Source organism: Epinephelus fuscoguttatus, linkage group LG18, assembly GCF_011397635.1.
Source record: "Epinephelus fuscoguttatus linkage group LG18, E.fuscoguttatus.final_Chr_v1".
Taxonomy (NCBI): Eukaryota; Metazoa; Chordata; class Actinopteri; order Perciformes; family Serranidae; genus Epinephelus; species Epinephelus fuscoguttatus.
In genome coordinates, this window is record NC_064769.1 from 23,680,910 (window position 1) to 23,695,450 (window position 14,541).

Here is a 14,541-nt window from a genome sequence, read left to right on the forward strand (position 1 = left end):
CAACAGAAAAAAAAATATGTGACAAGAGGGAGATGATATGCAGCAAAGGTCCCAGATCAGATTGAAAAGGATGCCATAACTAATGGGCATTCACCTCAGCTGACGGGGCCAAGACGACTCCTCTTTGTGTGGGCATGAGATAACAAATGGCTGTAAACTCCATGTTCTACTCTCAGGGTGCTGGCATGCTTTATGACCATTACTCGTTAAGTTATGTTTTGCTTTGGGTCTTGTTGCTCGATTCTAGGCGTTGCAGAGGATGCTTTTTTTGGTGTATATCACATCAACATAAAACAAGTATAACACACCCCCTTTTTACCTAATAGCCACCTCCATAAATCGCAGTGCGAGAGGCCCTTGTATGTCAAGAAGTCCTTGGCAGCTTAGAACACAATAATGGTCTGTTAGTGTTGGACACTGGCATCTTTCTGGCCGCTGTCCTGAAAAGTGGTATTTATTATGACTTTCATCTTAATGAGATATGTGTGTTCTTTTCAGAGATTGCTGCACTTCTCTGCACTCTCTTGGTAATGACAATGGTTAATCATTAAAAGCACACAAGGGGGACAATAATGAATGAATAATGGACCACTTCTTGTTCCACTGATTTCCACCCCATGTGTATTTTAAGAATTAATGTCATCACAATGAACATAAGAGTGCCCGGCATGAAAATGCCTAAGAGACAAAATGGCTTGTGTCCTTGGTATGAAGAAGCCCTTCATGAACTGTGCCTTGCATTTTAATGTTATGTGCGGCTGTCAGGTACACTCCCTCTTATGTGTCGTACAGGTCATTATTTTTCATTACTTTGGCTTGAGCTTCAACATAGCTTCTACTGGACATATTTCCTGTTTCTGCACATTAATTATTTTTTTCAGAAACCAAGAAATTTGTTATTCAGAACATGTATGCTCTTTTCTCAATTTTCTTTTTCCTTTTTTTTGTAGCCGGCAACCATTAAGACCCACAACATCATCGAGAGGACAGCCAACTTCGTATCTCAGCAGGGGGCTCAGTTTGAGATTGTCCTGAAAGCCAAGCAGTCCGGTAACTCCCAGTTCGACTTTCTTCGCTTCGACCATTACCTGAACCCTTATTACAAACACATCCTGCGGGCCATGAAGGAAGGTCGATACAACCTTGGCTCGGCCAAGAAGCAGGAGCAGTCGCAGGGTGAGTTATAAAACGCAGTCACTGAATCCATACGTGTAATTTCCTCACACAGACACTACATTTGCAGACTCAAGAAGTGTCATGTACTGTAATTATTGTAGGAAATATCACATCTATAATACATGAGCAGTCGAACATAATTATACGGTGAGAAACATTTACTCTGCATTAATTATATGTTCATACACATGTTCACTCCTTTCTTTGCTGTCTTGCTGTAGAATCCCACTCTGATGATTCAGATGAGGACGATGATGGCAGTTACCTCCATCCCAGCCTGTTTGCCCCTAAAAAGTGCTCTCGCCTGGAGGAGCTGGTGAAGGTAATGTAAATAAAATATAGGCCACCCAGTGTGGAGCTTTACCTGTTGGATATAGTTGCTACTTTATATTGTGATGCTCTCCTGCAAAAAGCATTTTAATGAGGCAAGAAAAACAGCCAGGTTTTGTTTCGGGGCATTTAAAGGCAATCCAGTGGGTTTTTAGACAACTTTGGTAGCTTAAAGGGTAACTTAGGTACGGACCCTAGTTTCCCATGTTTTTGTGTCTAATTGACTAATGGGATCAACAGTTTTCTAAATTGGTCTAGCATTGAGCAAATGAAACAGGCTGCAGTGTAACTGCTAAGGGCATTTGTACACTGTCAATTTACAGCCACTAAAAGTGCTTGTTTTTGAAGCTGACATGCTCACACTAATATTTTAAGTGTCTGACAAAATTATGGAAAGAATCCCATTCATGGATCGACCTTTGGGGAAAGACTAAGGTCCTTTTTGATTAACCAGAAACAGCCCTAAAATCAATATCACCAACCCCACAGACTCCATTTAAATAAGCAGTAATTTTATCATCATAAAACACGCTTCATTCAGAGTCGACAGAAACAAAATAAAACTCACAAAAACCATATTGGTTCATCTTTCCACTGTTCCAACAATCGCCAACTGTGGTTTGGTTGAAATAAACCCTTAATTCACCCTGTTAGATGTGAATATGCTGGCTCTACATAAGCTAAAATTAGTGTTTATCTAAATAGAGTCTGGTGGGTTTTGCGATAATGATTTCAGGGCTGTTTCTGGTTTACTTCCTGAGACCCGAGCTTTTGTTTGGTATGCATTTTTAATTTCTCCTAGCTATTTGGAATCAGTAGGACCTGCTTAGTGTAAAAAATAAATAAATGAACATTGTCAATGATAATTAAGTCCTAATTACTTCCTAATTAACTGTGTCTTAGCTTGTTACTGTTACTAAAATTAGTCACATTTGTATTCCATATCAAACTACAAACATTAATCAGGAATAAACAAGTTTCAACCATAAAATGTGATCAAGTTATTGACCATGTCCACTTTTGTGTCAGGATCAGCTGCAGACCGATTTAGCAGAGCTGCCATCTTAGTTTTACATGGATTAGTGCATTGTGAAAATTATTCTTCTGCATGTTCACCGACAGAAACCTTGTTACAACTTCACTTCCTCCAGATAGTCAAGTTTGATTGTCTCTTCAGCGCTCTGCTAGGGCCACTAGATGGGACAGAAGAGTGTCCATGAACGAGGACAACAGGTCTAAATTAAGTAGAATGAAGTATAACGTCAAGTAGACCCAAAATGAGATGTCCTTATATGAGGACACAGGGTCTCAGGAGGTTAAACAAAGAGATCTTACTCTTTAACAAAAAACGGGATCTTTGTAGGGATCCTTTCCATAATGTTGCCAGACACTTAAAATAATAATGTGAGCCTGTCTGTGGCAAATACAAACACTTTTAGTGGACTTAAATTGATGCTTCATAATTGCCCCAGCTGATTATAGCTGCTGCCAGCGTCTCTGCTCTTGCTCAATACTGGACCGATTCCAAAACTTGTTGTTCCCATTTGTCACTTAGACTCAAAAACACGAGAAAATTCGAGATTGAAGATTGAAAAAATACTGCAAAGTTACCTGTAGGAGAATGGTTTTCATTGGATAGTGACCATAGTGTGAACATCTAAAGGAGTCAAATGGAAAATGTAATGTTGCTAAAGTATTCTACAGCTTCTAGGTGGTAGTCGACCCCTGTCTTCCAGGTGACTGAGATGTACATGCTCTTAGTACTGCCTGTGTCTATTACTGCAGTCTCTAATAACTATATTCTGTTTCCTTGTCTTCATGCTGTAACAGTTTTTTGTTAGTACTTTCATGTGCATTGTCAGGAGAACAGCCATTAGTCTGTGATGGAGCGGCAAGAATGGAAGCATGTCTTTTTTAAAGAAACATAATGAGCTCCTTTTAATAGCAAGCTGTCTGACAGTTGCCTCCCATCAAGAGGGTTTTCCTTTTCAAATCAGCCACTCTAATTTGCTCTTAATGATTCATATTTCATATTTTATGGGTTAACTATTAAATTCTGTATGCAATGCTTAAATATTGCACAACATTTTAAGGTGTCTGACTTCATAGAGGTTTGAATATTTATATGTATTATATTATTACTGTGAAACAGCTCTGTTTCTGATGATACGCATGTGTTATGATCTCAGTGGTTTGAGCATTCCTACACAGAAGATAAATAATTGACTGGTTTTACCAAGCTGGCCTTCTTCTTCTGCAGCCTTTAAAAGTAATGGACCCAGATCATCCTCTGGCAGCACTTGTACGAAAAGCCCGACAGGAAAGGAATGGCGCGGCGACAGTGGCAGCTGAACCAGAGGAAGTGACAGACCCAGCTGCATCCACCACACCAGCGCAGTACACTGCTGATCGTGAGTATAGTTTTTTTTTTTGTTTTTTTTTTTGTTGAACAAAAGACAAGTCATCTTCAATTTATGAGGACTCCGCCAGGCTTGATCACATGTCGGGTCTGGTATACTTTATTTTGTTGTCTTTACTTTTTCATCTTCATCTGTTTTCCCCTCGGCCAAGTATGGCTGCTCTCGTTTGTCCACCACTGAGCACAGAGCCCTACTGTGCCCGTATTAAAACTGCATTTTTTCTAAGAGTTCTGTTGACCACAGAAAACTGGCATTTGACTTCTTCCTTTTGAGCCATTTTCTGCTTATAGTGTTCTGATACTGCTGGTTGTTCAACACAACTCCCCACTATTTAATGCTGCCCATAGTCTATGATAGATATGGGGGTATTTTTAACGCCTTTCAGCAAAGTAACACTGAGCTTGCAGACCACACCTGAAAACCAGAGGACTGGACCTGAACCAGCTCTCAGGTCCACATGCTCTAGTCCGCCTGGGTTCTGGGTCAGGTCAGAATTAAATGAAAAAGTGTCCTTGGGGCATGCAAAATTTCAATTAGACCTGCCAGAGCCTGAAAATGTTTGAGCAACACATATTGCATCTCAAAAGGGGATCAAAATGCAACAAATAATTGACTTGAATGAATCTTATTTTGTTAGAGAGTTTATTAATGAAAATTAAAGCATACTCATTATAGTCCCACTCAAGAATTACACTCATACGCTTTGTAAAATGCCTAACAGACGTTAAGTTAATGTGATATACCAGACTATGAACAAAAGGCAAAACTTATACACTGCCCAAAAAAATTGAGCTTAGTGTTAGTTCAGGCAGGACATGAAGACAAGCCCAGCTCACATCCCAGCTGCATCAGCTGATCTCAAACAGCCCAATGAACTGATGGAGCAGCTGATTGATGGAAGGGAGTCAGCTGATAGATCACATGATTCCTTTCTATGCAACCAATTGGTGAATCGCATTCAGGGCGCCCTATTTAAACTGCTCTGGCCTGCCTACTGTTGCTGCTTCCTCTGCAAGCTGTTTTACAACCCGCCTCCACCCCAGCTCCTCCTGTTCATGCTGTGTCTCAGTTATCAATGTCATTTCTGTTTGTCATTGATGCTGCTCTGTTCTGTTCCTGAGGGGTCTTTGCTGCTGTTCTCCCTGCCTTAGGCTTTCCATGTAGGCGCGTGGAAGGGCAGGGTGGTTTGCTTTCTCTGCCTCAGGTTCACCTCATTTGCACATGGAAGGGCAGAGAGGAGCGCTCTCTCCGCCTTAGGCTTTCCATGTAGGCACGTGGAAGGGCAAGGAGGTTTGCTTTCTCTGCCTCAGGTTCACCTCATTTGCACATGGAAGGGCAGAGAGGTTTGCTCTCTCCGCCTTAGGCTTTCCATGTAGGCACGTGGAAGAGGCTGTCTGGGCAGGCCCGAGGAAAGGCAGAGAGGCCACAGAACAGAGCCATACTGCCAAATATAATACTGCAAATGGAAATAAAGTCGACTAAAGTGTTCCTGACTGGACAGCAAGAAATGCTCCCATGAAAAAAGTTAAATCATTGAAAAGTGAGTTTTAAGTGCAACACAACAGAGAAAGTCTTTTTTGCATGACATGGACACAAGATCATTGCTCTCTGTCACTGTCACCAATAGGAGTTATCAAAATCAGAAATTTTCCAATCTTACACCTAGCGGCAGTGTTTTAGTACCAGAGATTGGTAGATTGGTCTTGGTCTGAGACCAGTCTCAAGATCATCTTTTGAAGGTTTAAGTCTCGTCCCGGACCACATTTTTACCGAGTCTTGTCTGGTTTTCAGGCAAAGACGACTTAGGATTTTAGCTCAAGACAACAAATACGGGGATATTACTAAATTGCCTTATAAGAAAGAGGTGCTGAATAAGATTCCTAGTGTTTGATTGTATTTGTATGCTCATAGAAAACAAAGGAAGATTTCCACACATGAAACCTCTGCAAAACCTTTTGATTATTTTATTACGACATTTCTCATGATACACTTATAAATACACACTTACATACAGTATGAATGCCAATGATGCATTAAGAGGAATCTTTATTTGTTTTCTGTGGATGATTTTATGGGAATGTGGATCTTTCAGATCAGTTAAAAGAGTGCCTATGATTTGCATGTTCCACATTTTATCATAGAGTGTTATGCATTGTAGGAGTCACACTGGTCAGGCTTGGTCTTGTGTTGGTCTCGGTACAGTCTGGTCTTGGTCATGACTTGGTGACAGTTTAGATGGTCTGGACCAAAACACTGCAGAGAGGCTGTGGCTCAGAGGTAGAGCGAGTTGTCCACTAATCGGAAATTGGCTGTTTGATCCTGGCTCATCCAGTCTGCATGCTAAAGTATCCTTGGGCAAGATAAAATCGCAAATCGCTCTGCTGTTCCATCGGTGTGTGTATGCGTGTGAATGATTACGGAGTAGCAGGGGGCATCATGTATGATAGCCTCAGCCACCACTGTGTAAATGTGTGTGTGAATGGGTGAATGTCACATGTAGTGTTAAAGTGCTTTGAGTGGTTGGAAGACTTTAAAAGGGCTATACAGTCCATTTGCAGTCCATTTACCATTTAAAATTTCTACTCAGAATAACACCATAGGCCTTTCTGATAGTCTATGTTAAAATGTTCCTGAATGTACCAGGGTACCTTAATAAGCACTTGAACCACAAGTACTTGTCCATTTTAACAATTTACCTCTTCGACACAGAACTTTATAATTTGTATTATTATAAGCTACTTTATAAAGTCACATGAATTTTACTAACATTATTGTGGCTAATGTAGTGCCTTGATCATTCCCGTACATGCAGTGTCATCTAAGATGGCCTTTTGAAAATAATGAAAATGACATTTTTAGAATGGATGACATTAAACAATAGCACCTTCATTAAATTCAAAAGAAAGCCTGGCGTACATACTGTATGCATGGCCATATGCCTATCCATCAATGATGAGTCACATCCAAACCCACTCGGTGTTAGTCATCACACTTCTGCTTAAGTGATTTTTTTTCCTGTATGCCTTTATCCCCCTCTGAACCGCTTGCTCAAATAAACACGTGGTCACTGGCCCCTGCTGACCCATGATTATTTCCTTGTCCATTACTACAATTTTTTCATCCCAGAGACAGTTGTGGAGGGTGTCCTTTGACCTGATCTGTGCTGCAGGAACAGGGCTGTTGATGTTAGTAAATTGCTTGCGGATGACCTAGCTGCTTAATGCCAATGATATGCATTGCTGCTCATAATGGGGGCTGTTAATTTGCCCATGCATGTAGCTGTGCTACACTTGGTCCAAAGAGAAAGCCTTCCGTTGTCCTTTGAACATTTTGTTTGGCCACTTATGATGTAAATATAGGGCGTGGATAATAAGTCGCTCCATTACCCCTTTTGTACTGGATTCCCTCCCTTAATTTAGTATATTCAATCACTCCCTCTGACCCTAATGGATACGAGTATGCTAAGCACCAAACAGCAAGAGCAGCTCCAAAAACACCAGCGTGCTTCAACATTAAAGTCAATTTATGAAATGCATCAAGCGTTCCAATCATCTATCTATCTGACCATCTCTCTATCTGACCAAGGATTCAATTTAATTTCCGTTTCGGCCCTCCACTTACACATCTTAAGTCTTTATCTCAACTGTAGCACATGTCAAGTTTGTAAATGAAAGCTCCTGCTGTGGTTTTCTATTTTCCTGACTAGAGAAAATTGAAAATGTCATTAAAGTCAACCAGCTCAGTGACTAATGTGTTAATATCACACTGTCTCCACTTTGACATTGACCATTTATTTTGTCCCTGTCCCTGCATTGCCCCCCCTCTCTTTTTCATTAAGAGTCTTTGTAATACAAATCCACTGATAAGGGAGATGACCCACTCACACATAGGTCATATCTTGATTTATACGCTCTTCAATCTGCTGATTTAAATTAATTACTGCGAAGGACATATTAACTGCAACATAAAAACATAGCTTGATGGTGAACAGGACAGCACAGTACGTAAAACAGCCACAACACAAAGCGAGCTTTAGCAACAGAAGGCCTATTAAAGCCATATAATGAACACTTAAACACCACTCAACTGTTGAGGTCTGACCACAACAACCACACTGATTTGCGGCTGTCCAGTGGCCAATGTGAATGCACTTGGCCTCCACTCTTAGGAATGCTTTTCATCTGTGTCAAAACCATTGACTGTATATAGAGACGGACGATGCAGCTCTGCCATCTTCATGATTTGGAGTCAGAGTCCGTGCTGAGAGGATCAGGAAGTAGAGCCACAGCAACGAGTTCCTGCCAATACATTCGTCCAAACCAATCACAAGCAGTAAAATTGATTGTGAGCACAATGACTGACCCACACAGCTTTCAATCATGACATCAGACCCCATTTTTATAGCATCAAGTAATGAACACTTGATCAAAAATCGGCGTGATATGGACTAATTAAAATGACAAAAATCATCCTTGAAGAAAACTTATTTGATGTGTACTTTGATATTTTAGTTTGGCTCATGTCCCATCTACTAACATAGAGGGGAAAGGGTTTATGTCCCATACTGCAGCCAGCCTCCAAGAGGTGATCAAAATGTCTTGGCTTCACTTTTGGGGAGCTGTCATGTCTTTCATCTTTGGTCAAAACTAAGAACATGGAATCTCAAAGCAAGCTCTTGCAGTAGCGCTTAATACGTTTGGTTTGTTTCAGGTTTTTTATATCTCAGTTATGTATCAAATTTGCAGATTGCTTGCCGTTGTATTTAAACCCTCCACAAACAGCTTGCATTCACTGTTTATTTACAATAACAAGACACAAACCATTGGATTTGGGACAAACTTAAAACCTCGAAAGGGTAAAATTACTGCGGCCATAAAATTCTTTGTCTTTGTCCACCTTTTCCTGCCTTGAAGATGTAATTTCAGCACAGTGGCTGAGCACAAATGTGGCATTTTTGTTATTTATAGACTCACTAAAGAAGCCTAGATTCTGTTTCCAGTGGCAGATGACTTTCCCCTGACCTGTTGATGTTCTTCACCAAGGTTGAAAAAGAAAGATCACCATGACAGGACTCTGAAATGAATTAGTAAATCATCCCATAACTCTTGTGAAAGCACCATAATTTCACCTCCTTAACAATTGGTCTTCCCACTTTTCAGCCTAACTGTGCAGAGGATCGACACAAGAGCTGTACACTGTAAAACATCACAGCACCATACCAAAATGTTGCCTCGAGCTCACTGCAGAGTTCAATCAACAACTGTGATAGTCTCAACAAAAACTGATCACAAGCCTCTTAAAGCTAGTGTTTATTGTATGGCTGTGGAAAAAGGTGGCATTGAAATGTGTAGTTTATGTCCACACCACATGAAGTTCAGGAAGTCTTTGTCCTTCATCAGACACAATTAAAGCATTTCTGGAAGGAAATCGATGTAATAATTTCCTCCTGATTTCTTCACAGCTAATGCCGCAGCGATGTACTACGGGTACTACATGCTCCCTGATGGAACGTTCTGTCTGGCCCCGCCTCCCCCTGGCATAGATGCAAACACCTACTATAGCAGTATGCCCTCAACTGTCATGGCTCCCCCTACATCTTCTGAGGCTGTGCCTAGTCTAGCAGCTACACCCAACCAGCCTGAAACTATCACCATGGCACCACCAGCTTCAGCCCCCTCTCAGGTCACCAGCTCTGCTGCTTCTGCTGTTGTGCCAGAAACCAGGTAGGAACTAAGTGACATCCCTAATGCCAATTTCTCCTGAAAGTTTTAGTGATTTCTAAAGTGTAATTGAATTTTTTGTGTTTTTGGTATTTTGCTTTATCAAACATCAAATACTATGAACCATTTGATGAAACAGACGATATTGATACAGTAATTTTATTGGCGAACCTGATCACACATTGACTTTTAGCTCAGTCAAAGTTTTTAATTAAAAAGCTTAATTTGCTTTAGGCATAGGATATGACAAATCAGTTAAATTAAAGACTGTAATTTAATAGAGCTATCAGACCCACGTAAGAACAGATCACACCTGTTTTAATAGTTGAAGCTTTTCTATCAGCTTAACATCTTTAATTTCCCCTGAAAACAGTTTGAAACCTGAAGCTCAAGTTTCCACACCAGCAACGGCAGCCATCATCCCCCCACCGCCTGACACCCAGCCAGTCATAGACAAACTGGCTGAATACGTTGCTAGGAATGGTCTTAAGTTTGAGGCCAGTGTCCGTGCCAAGAATGATCCACGGTAAGTGTCCTTAGCAGAAATAAATCTATTGCTCCGGTTACATCTGGGTTTTAGGGAGTCTTATCAGTAACTTTCAGTTCAGATATTGTACAACCTCTTCATCATCCTCTGGCTTATCTTTTATGGGTGTTCACTTCTCGTCTTAAACAGAACGTGCTCTTCTCTCTGTCTACTGTAGGTTTGACTTTCTGCAGTCTTGGAATCAGTACAACAGCTATTATGAGTTTAAGAAGAATTACTTCATGCAGAAGGAAGGAAGAGGCTTACCAGAGGTATCACACGCTTCATTAATATGAATATATATGTGTGTGTGTTTCTGTATTTAAGAATCAAATAGACCTCCTCCAGATTCACTTAACATTCCTGTCCCCATCTTGATATCTGAGGTCACTTGAATGTGTTTGATAAAGTTGACTAGTACGGCTACGACTTTGCTATGAACGTTGATATGGTCCACAGTTTATGAATAGTAATGATTATGGGGACTGTACTGCTACAGTTTAATCACAGATGCTACAGAATCATAAATGATAAAATCTCCTACATGAGGCCCCTTAATATTCCTAAGTAGGAATACTTCACCCCCCAAATTACCATTTGTTTATTCATCACTCATTCTAGCTCCTTTTACACTGCCAGATTTTCCGCGAATGTTGGGCCATTTGGCCGGCAAGCTGCGAGCATTTAGACACACAGAGCCGGATTGGTGAGTTGATCTGAGGTGCCCAGTTTTTCCGCCTTGTAGGGTAGACATATTGGCATAACCTTTTTGGTTTAAAAAGAACGAGGCGCCCTTCCGCCACGGGAGGGGCTGTTGAAGACTTGTGGGAGGAGCTGTTGATGACGCTGCACGTGCGACCCACTGGCGTTGGATAAACAGGAAACAGCTGATAGTAGGAATTAGCAAGCAGCTAGTAGCAAGAGGGAAACACAAACCTGACAGACACTGTAAAGACGTGCAACTGGGGAGACAAGAAACTGCGCGCCCTCCTTGCCCTTGCAAACAAAGAGGTCATTAACTGTCAAGTAACGGGAACGATGGACAGGCCAACTCAGAGTATGTCACTGTTTACGTCACACGCTGAGCTACATGTTTTGTTACTTGCTCATGTCCCCCATTGCCCCGAAAAAGGCACATTCTGTATGAACAAAAGTAGGTAGGCGGCATTTTGCTGCACTCCCCGATTTTGTTTTTATACTGCCAATGCTGAAAAAAGACTGATTGGGCTTTCCTGCAAACTTGCACAATTCCTATCTAAAAAACGGGCTCAAGTCTCACTTATTAAGTCGTATGCTCAGTGCTTTCCAAACAGACAACTCCTTCCGACGGGGAACTGAACTGAAATCAAAACTTAGGTGTGCTTTCCTCAAAGTCAGACTATTGACAAAAACAGTAATTTTACCTTCCTAAACACAGGAGCTGGTGGTCTGCCATGGCCTCAATCAGTTAGTTTGTTTGTGTTACTGTTTGACTTTGGTGTTGTTGAGGGTTAGTTTGGATTCAGCAAAGTCACACAATAACACAAACAAACTAAATTATTGAGGCAGTGGAAGACCAGCAGCTCCTGTGTACAGTACGGTACAATTACTGTTATTGTCAATGGAGTCTGGCTTTGAGAGCATAGATAAATCAGGTTATGGCCCAGTTACAGTTTGGTTCCTCATAGGAAAGGGCTGTCTGTTTGGGAAATGATGAGCATACAACTAGACTAATAAAACTTACGATATTCTGCACAAGTTGTGTGAAAGTCTGTAAGTGGATGTTTTCATATAGTTTTCCTGTTGTTAGACGCGGCCCCCTGATTTCAATTCATCAAGAACTTTCTCTGTGTTTTTGGATTCTTGGTTCACCAGGGGCATGCAAGAAAAACAAAGATTATTCACAAATCCAGTGTAACGTGGAATGAGTCATTGGTATACAAATGGTCGTTTGGGGGGGCGAAGTATTTGTCTAATAAAGCCAGATAAGTACATTTTAAGAAAGAAAGGTCGGGGTAATTAGTCCTCTTCTTCAGTAAAGCGAGAAAAAAAGAAGAGGAAGGATTCTGCCACGCAACCCACAGAACTCAAATTGCATGTAGAGCTGATGAAAGAAATATAATATGCATGTAGACAATGGGCTGACAGAGTTTTTGGAGGACCAACAAGCATGTAGAAACTCAGCAGGAATAAGTGGCTCTAATTAGTGCTGGGGTGGAGACAAACATCAAATTGAAAATCTGACCCTAACCCTTACAGAATGTTTTCATAGTCAACCTTTAAAAAGACTAATCCTTGTATTATTTTCTATTTATTTTTTAAATTAAATTATTTCCGTTCTCTCGGTCAGTAGGTGCTTGGTATGAGGAGATAAAAGCTCAGTAAATGCAGTATTAATACTCCCCCAAAAGTGACCTTCACACCTAGGAGAAACACCGTTCTCCCATTTGTCTCCTGTCGTCAACCTCAGTGTTCTCCGCACCTGTATGTAATTATGTTTAACAGCATTTGCAGCCACCATTTAGACATGGGAAAAGGTTGTCTAAGCATTCACTGCACTTACAGTCAGCCTTGAAATTAGCTGCTTTTTTGCTGCTGATAAGCTAGGACCTGCTGTGCTAAAATCAAAGGTATCCTGATCTAAAATATTGAAAGGATGGATGAGAGTGACACAGTGGCTGAGTACTGTAGAAAGCTAGATCCAGTCCTCTCACTGGGTACCAGAGCAATACACTGCAAAAATCCCTCCTTCTTAAATAGCCATCCAGTCTTGTTTTCCAACATCAATTCTGCCAGTGAGGTCATTCCAATTTGTCTCCCCTGCCCTGGGAATTTTATACAATCAAATTTTAATACCTTAAAACCAAGCAGAATGCAGCATCAGTAACAAAACCTAATTTTCTAAGCAAATGGATTTGTTGACGGCCCATTTGCAGTCTTTTTCCTTGTTAGTTTTTGATAAGATTTTTCTCACTTGTCCAGCTGTGCTATCACTGAAATGGTTCTATACCTTTTGTCTCAGAACTGAAATCCAATTATCATGTATGAAGACCTCAATGACCTTAATTAGCAACAGTGCCAACAGACATGCAGCACTCTCACTGGCTCCTCTGGCTGCCAATGCTATATGGTGTCAACCAGTAACTGTTGCTAACAGATTTCATGGGTTAGGCTCGATAGGGATGATTGATTCCTGGGATCCATTCCGCTTCTTCTTCAGGTTTTCAGGTCACCTGTTTTTTGATATTTATTTAATATATACCCTGTAGAAAAAATTTCCCTGTAGAAATGTTCATTTTTATATCCATCGTGTTTACTGTATATTAGAGCCCCACTGTTGCGCTGCTATGCTCGTGAAACCTCATCATCTAAGGCTAGCAAGCCCGTAGCTTAGTGCGTCTCCCTACATGTTGCATTAGATGTGAGAAATGTGCCTTGACTTCCCTGGATGAATGGTTAACTCACTGCAAGGCCAGCTCCCTCGGACCAACTCTGCTAAACACCCTTTGGATGTTGGTCTGTCGTACCAGTCGGCCAGCTCGCTTTTCGTGGTTATTCAGAGTGAATGTGTATTCACATGGACATTTTGTGCTGTCAGTCTCTTTTGTCTTCAGAATGTCTTGCCTCAGGCGCCACCCGTATGGCGTGCCCACTTAGCTCAAGGGCATCTCCAGCTCTCCCTCCAGGTGCGGCTAATAGCGGCTAATGATTCAATACCACCAACCCCCAAGTGTGACGTCAGTGCTGACCCTGCCTCAGGCTCCTGGCACCTGTCTAAACCACACCCACATCTACAAGACATTCATTAAATACAATAAAGCTGTCATCACACCCACACAGACTAAGCTTATGGTCATAGGAGGATACTGCACAAGACAACCAGCTTCTTGATTTATGTATCACTTGCAAGGTTCCCACTCATTTTCCAGGACTTTTTCAGTGATCTAGCTTGTAAGACAGACAGGACAAATATTGCACCTTACATTAATATGCTCCTCTCTGTGTAAGTGACTTTATTTAGAGCTTTGCCCTCTAGGACACCTGCCACGTCCTCTACCACTTGGAGAATGCGAAGCGCGTCAGACAGGCGCTGGGTGCCACACTTGTGCCAACTTTCATGGGCTCAGAGGCAGGCAGACGTTGCTAAGCGACCATAGCCAGTTAACCATACATAGAGCTGATCTTCCAGGCATTATTTTTTTAGGGGAATTAGAATATTGTCTGTGGGACAAATCATAAAGCTCTGGGTTGTCTTGTGCTAAAATGATCATCTTCTCCCCTATACTTACCTTTAACTGCGATGTATCTCCTGGTAGTGATTGATTGTTCCTGCATTCTGATAGTTGAGTCTCAGTGCTCTTTTTGCGCATCTTCATTGGCAGCAATGGAT

The 14,541-nt window shown here is 41.3% G+C and overlaps 1 protein-coding gene across 2 annotated transcripts in view; it reads left to right on the top strand.

Annotated features, from left to right (window-relative positions):
• The window catches only part of LOC125905657 (splicing factor SWAP), an 81,413-nt gene that overhangs the window by 12,329 nt on the left and 54,543 nt on the right, over nt 1–14,541 (top strand). For both annotated transcript variants that reach the window (XM_049603789.1, XM_049603790.1), the window contains exons 5-10: nt 951–1,176; nt 1,398–1,498; nt 3,767–3,917; nt 9,388–9,649; nt 10,020–10,172; nt 10,351–10,444. In XM_049603789.1, coding sequence (XP_049459746.1) covers nt 951–1,176; nt 1,398–1,498; nt 3,767–3,917; nt 9,388–9,649; nt 10,020–10,172; nt 10,351–10,444 — 987 coding nt within the window. The remainder of the gene's footprint in view (nt 1–950; nt 1,177–1,397; nt 1,499–3,766; nt 3,918–9,387; nt 9,650–10,019; nt 10,173–10,350; nt 10,445–14,541) is intronic.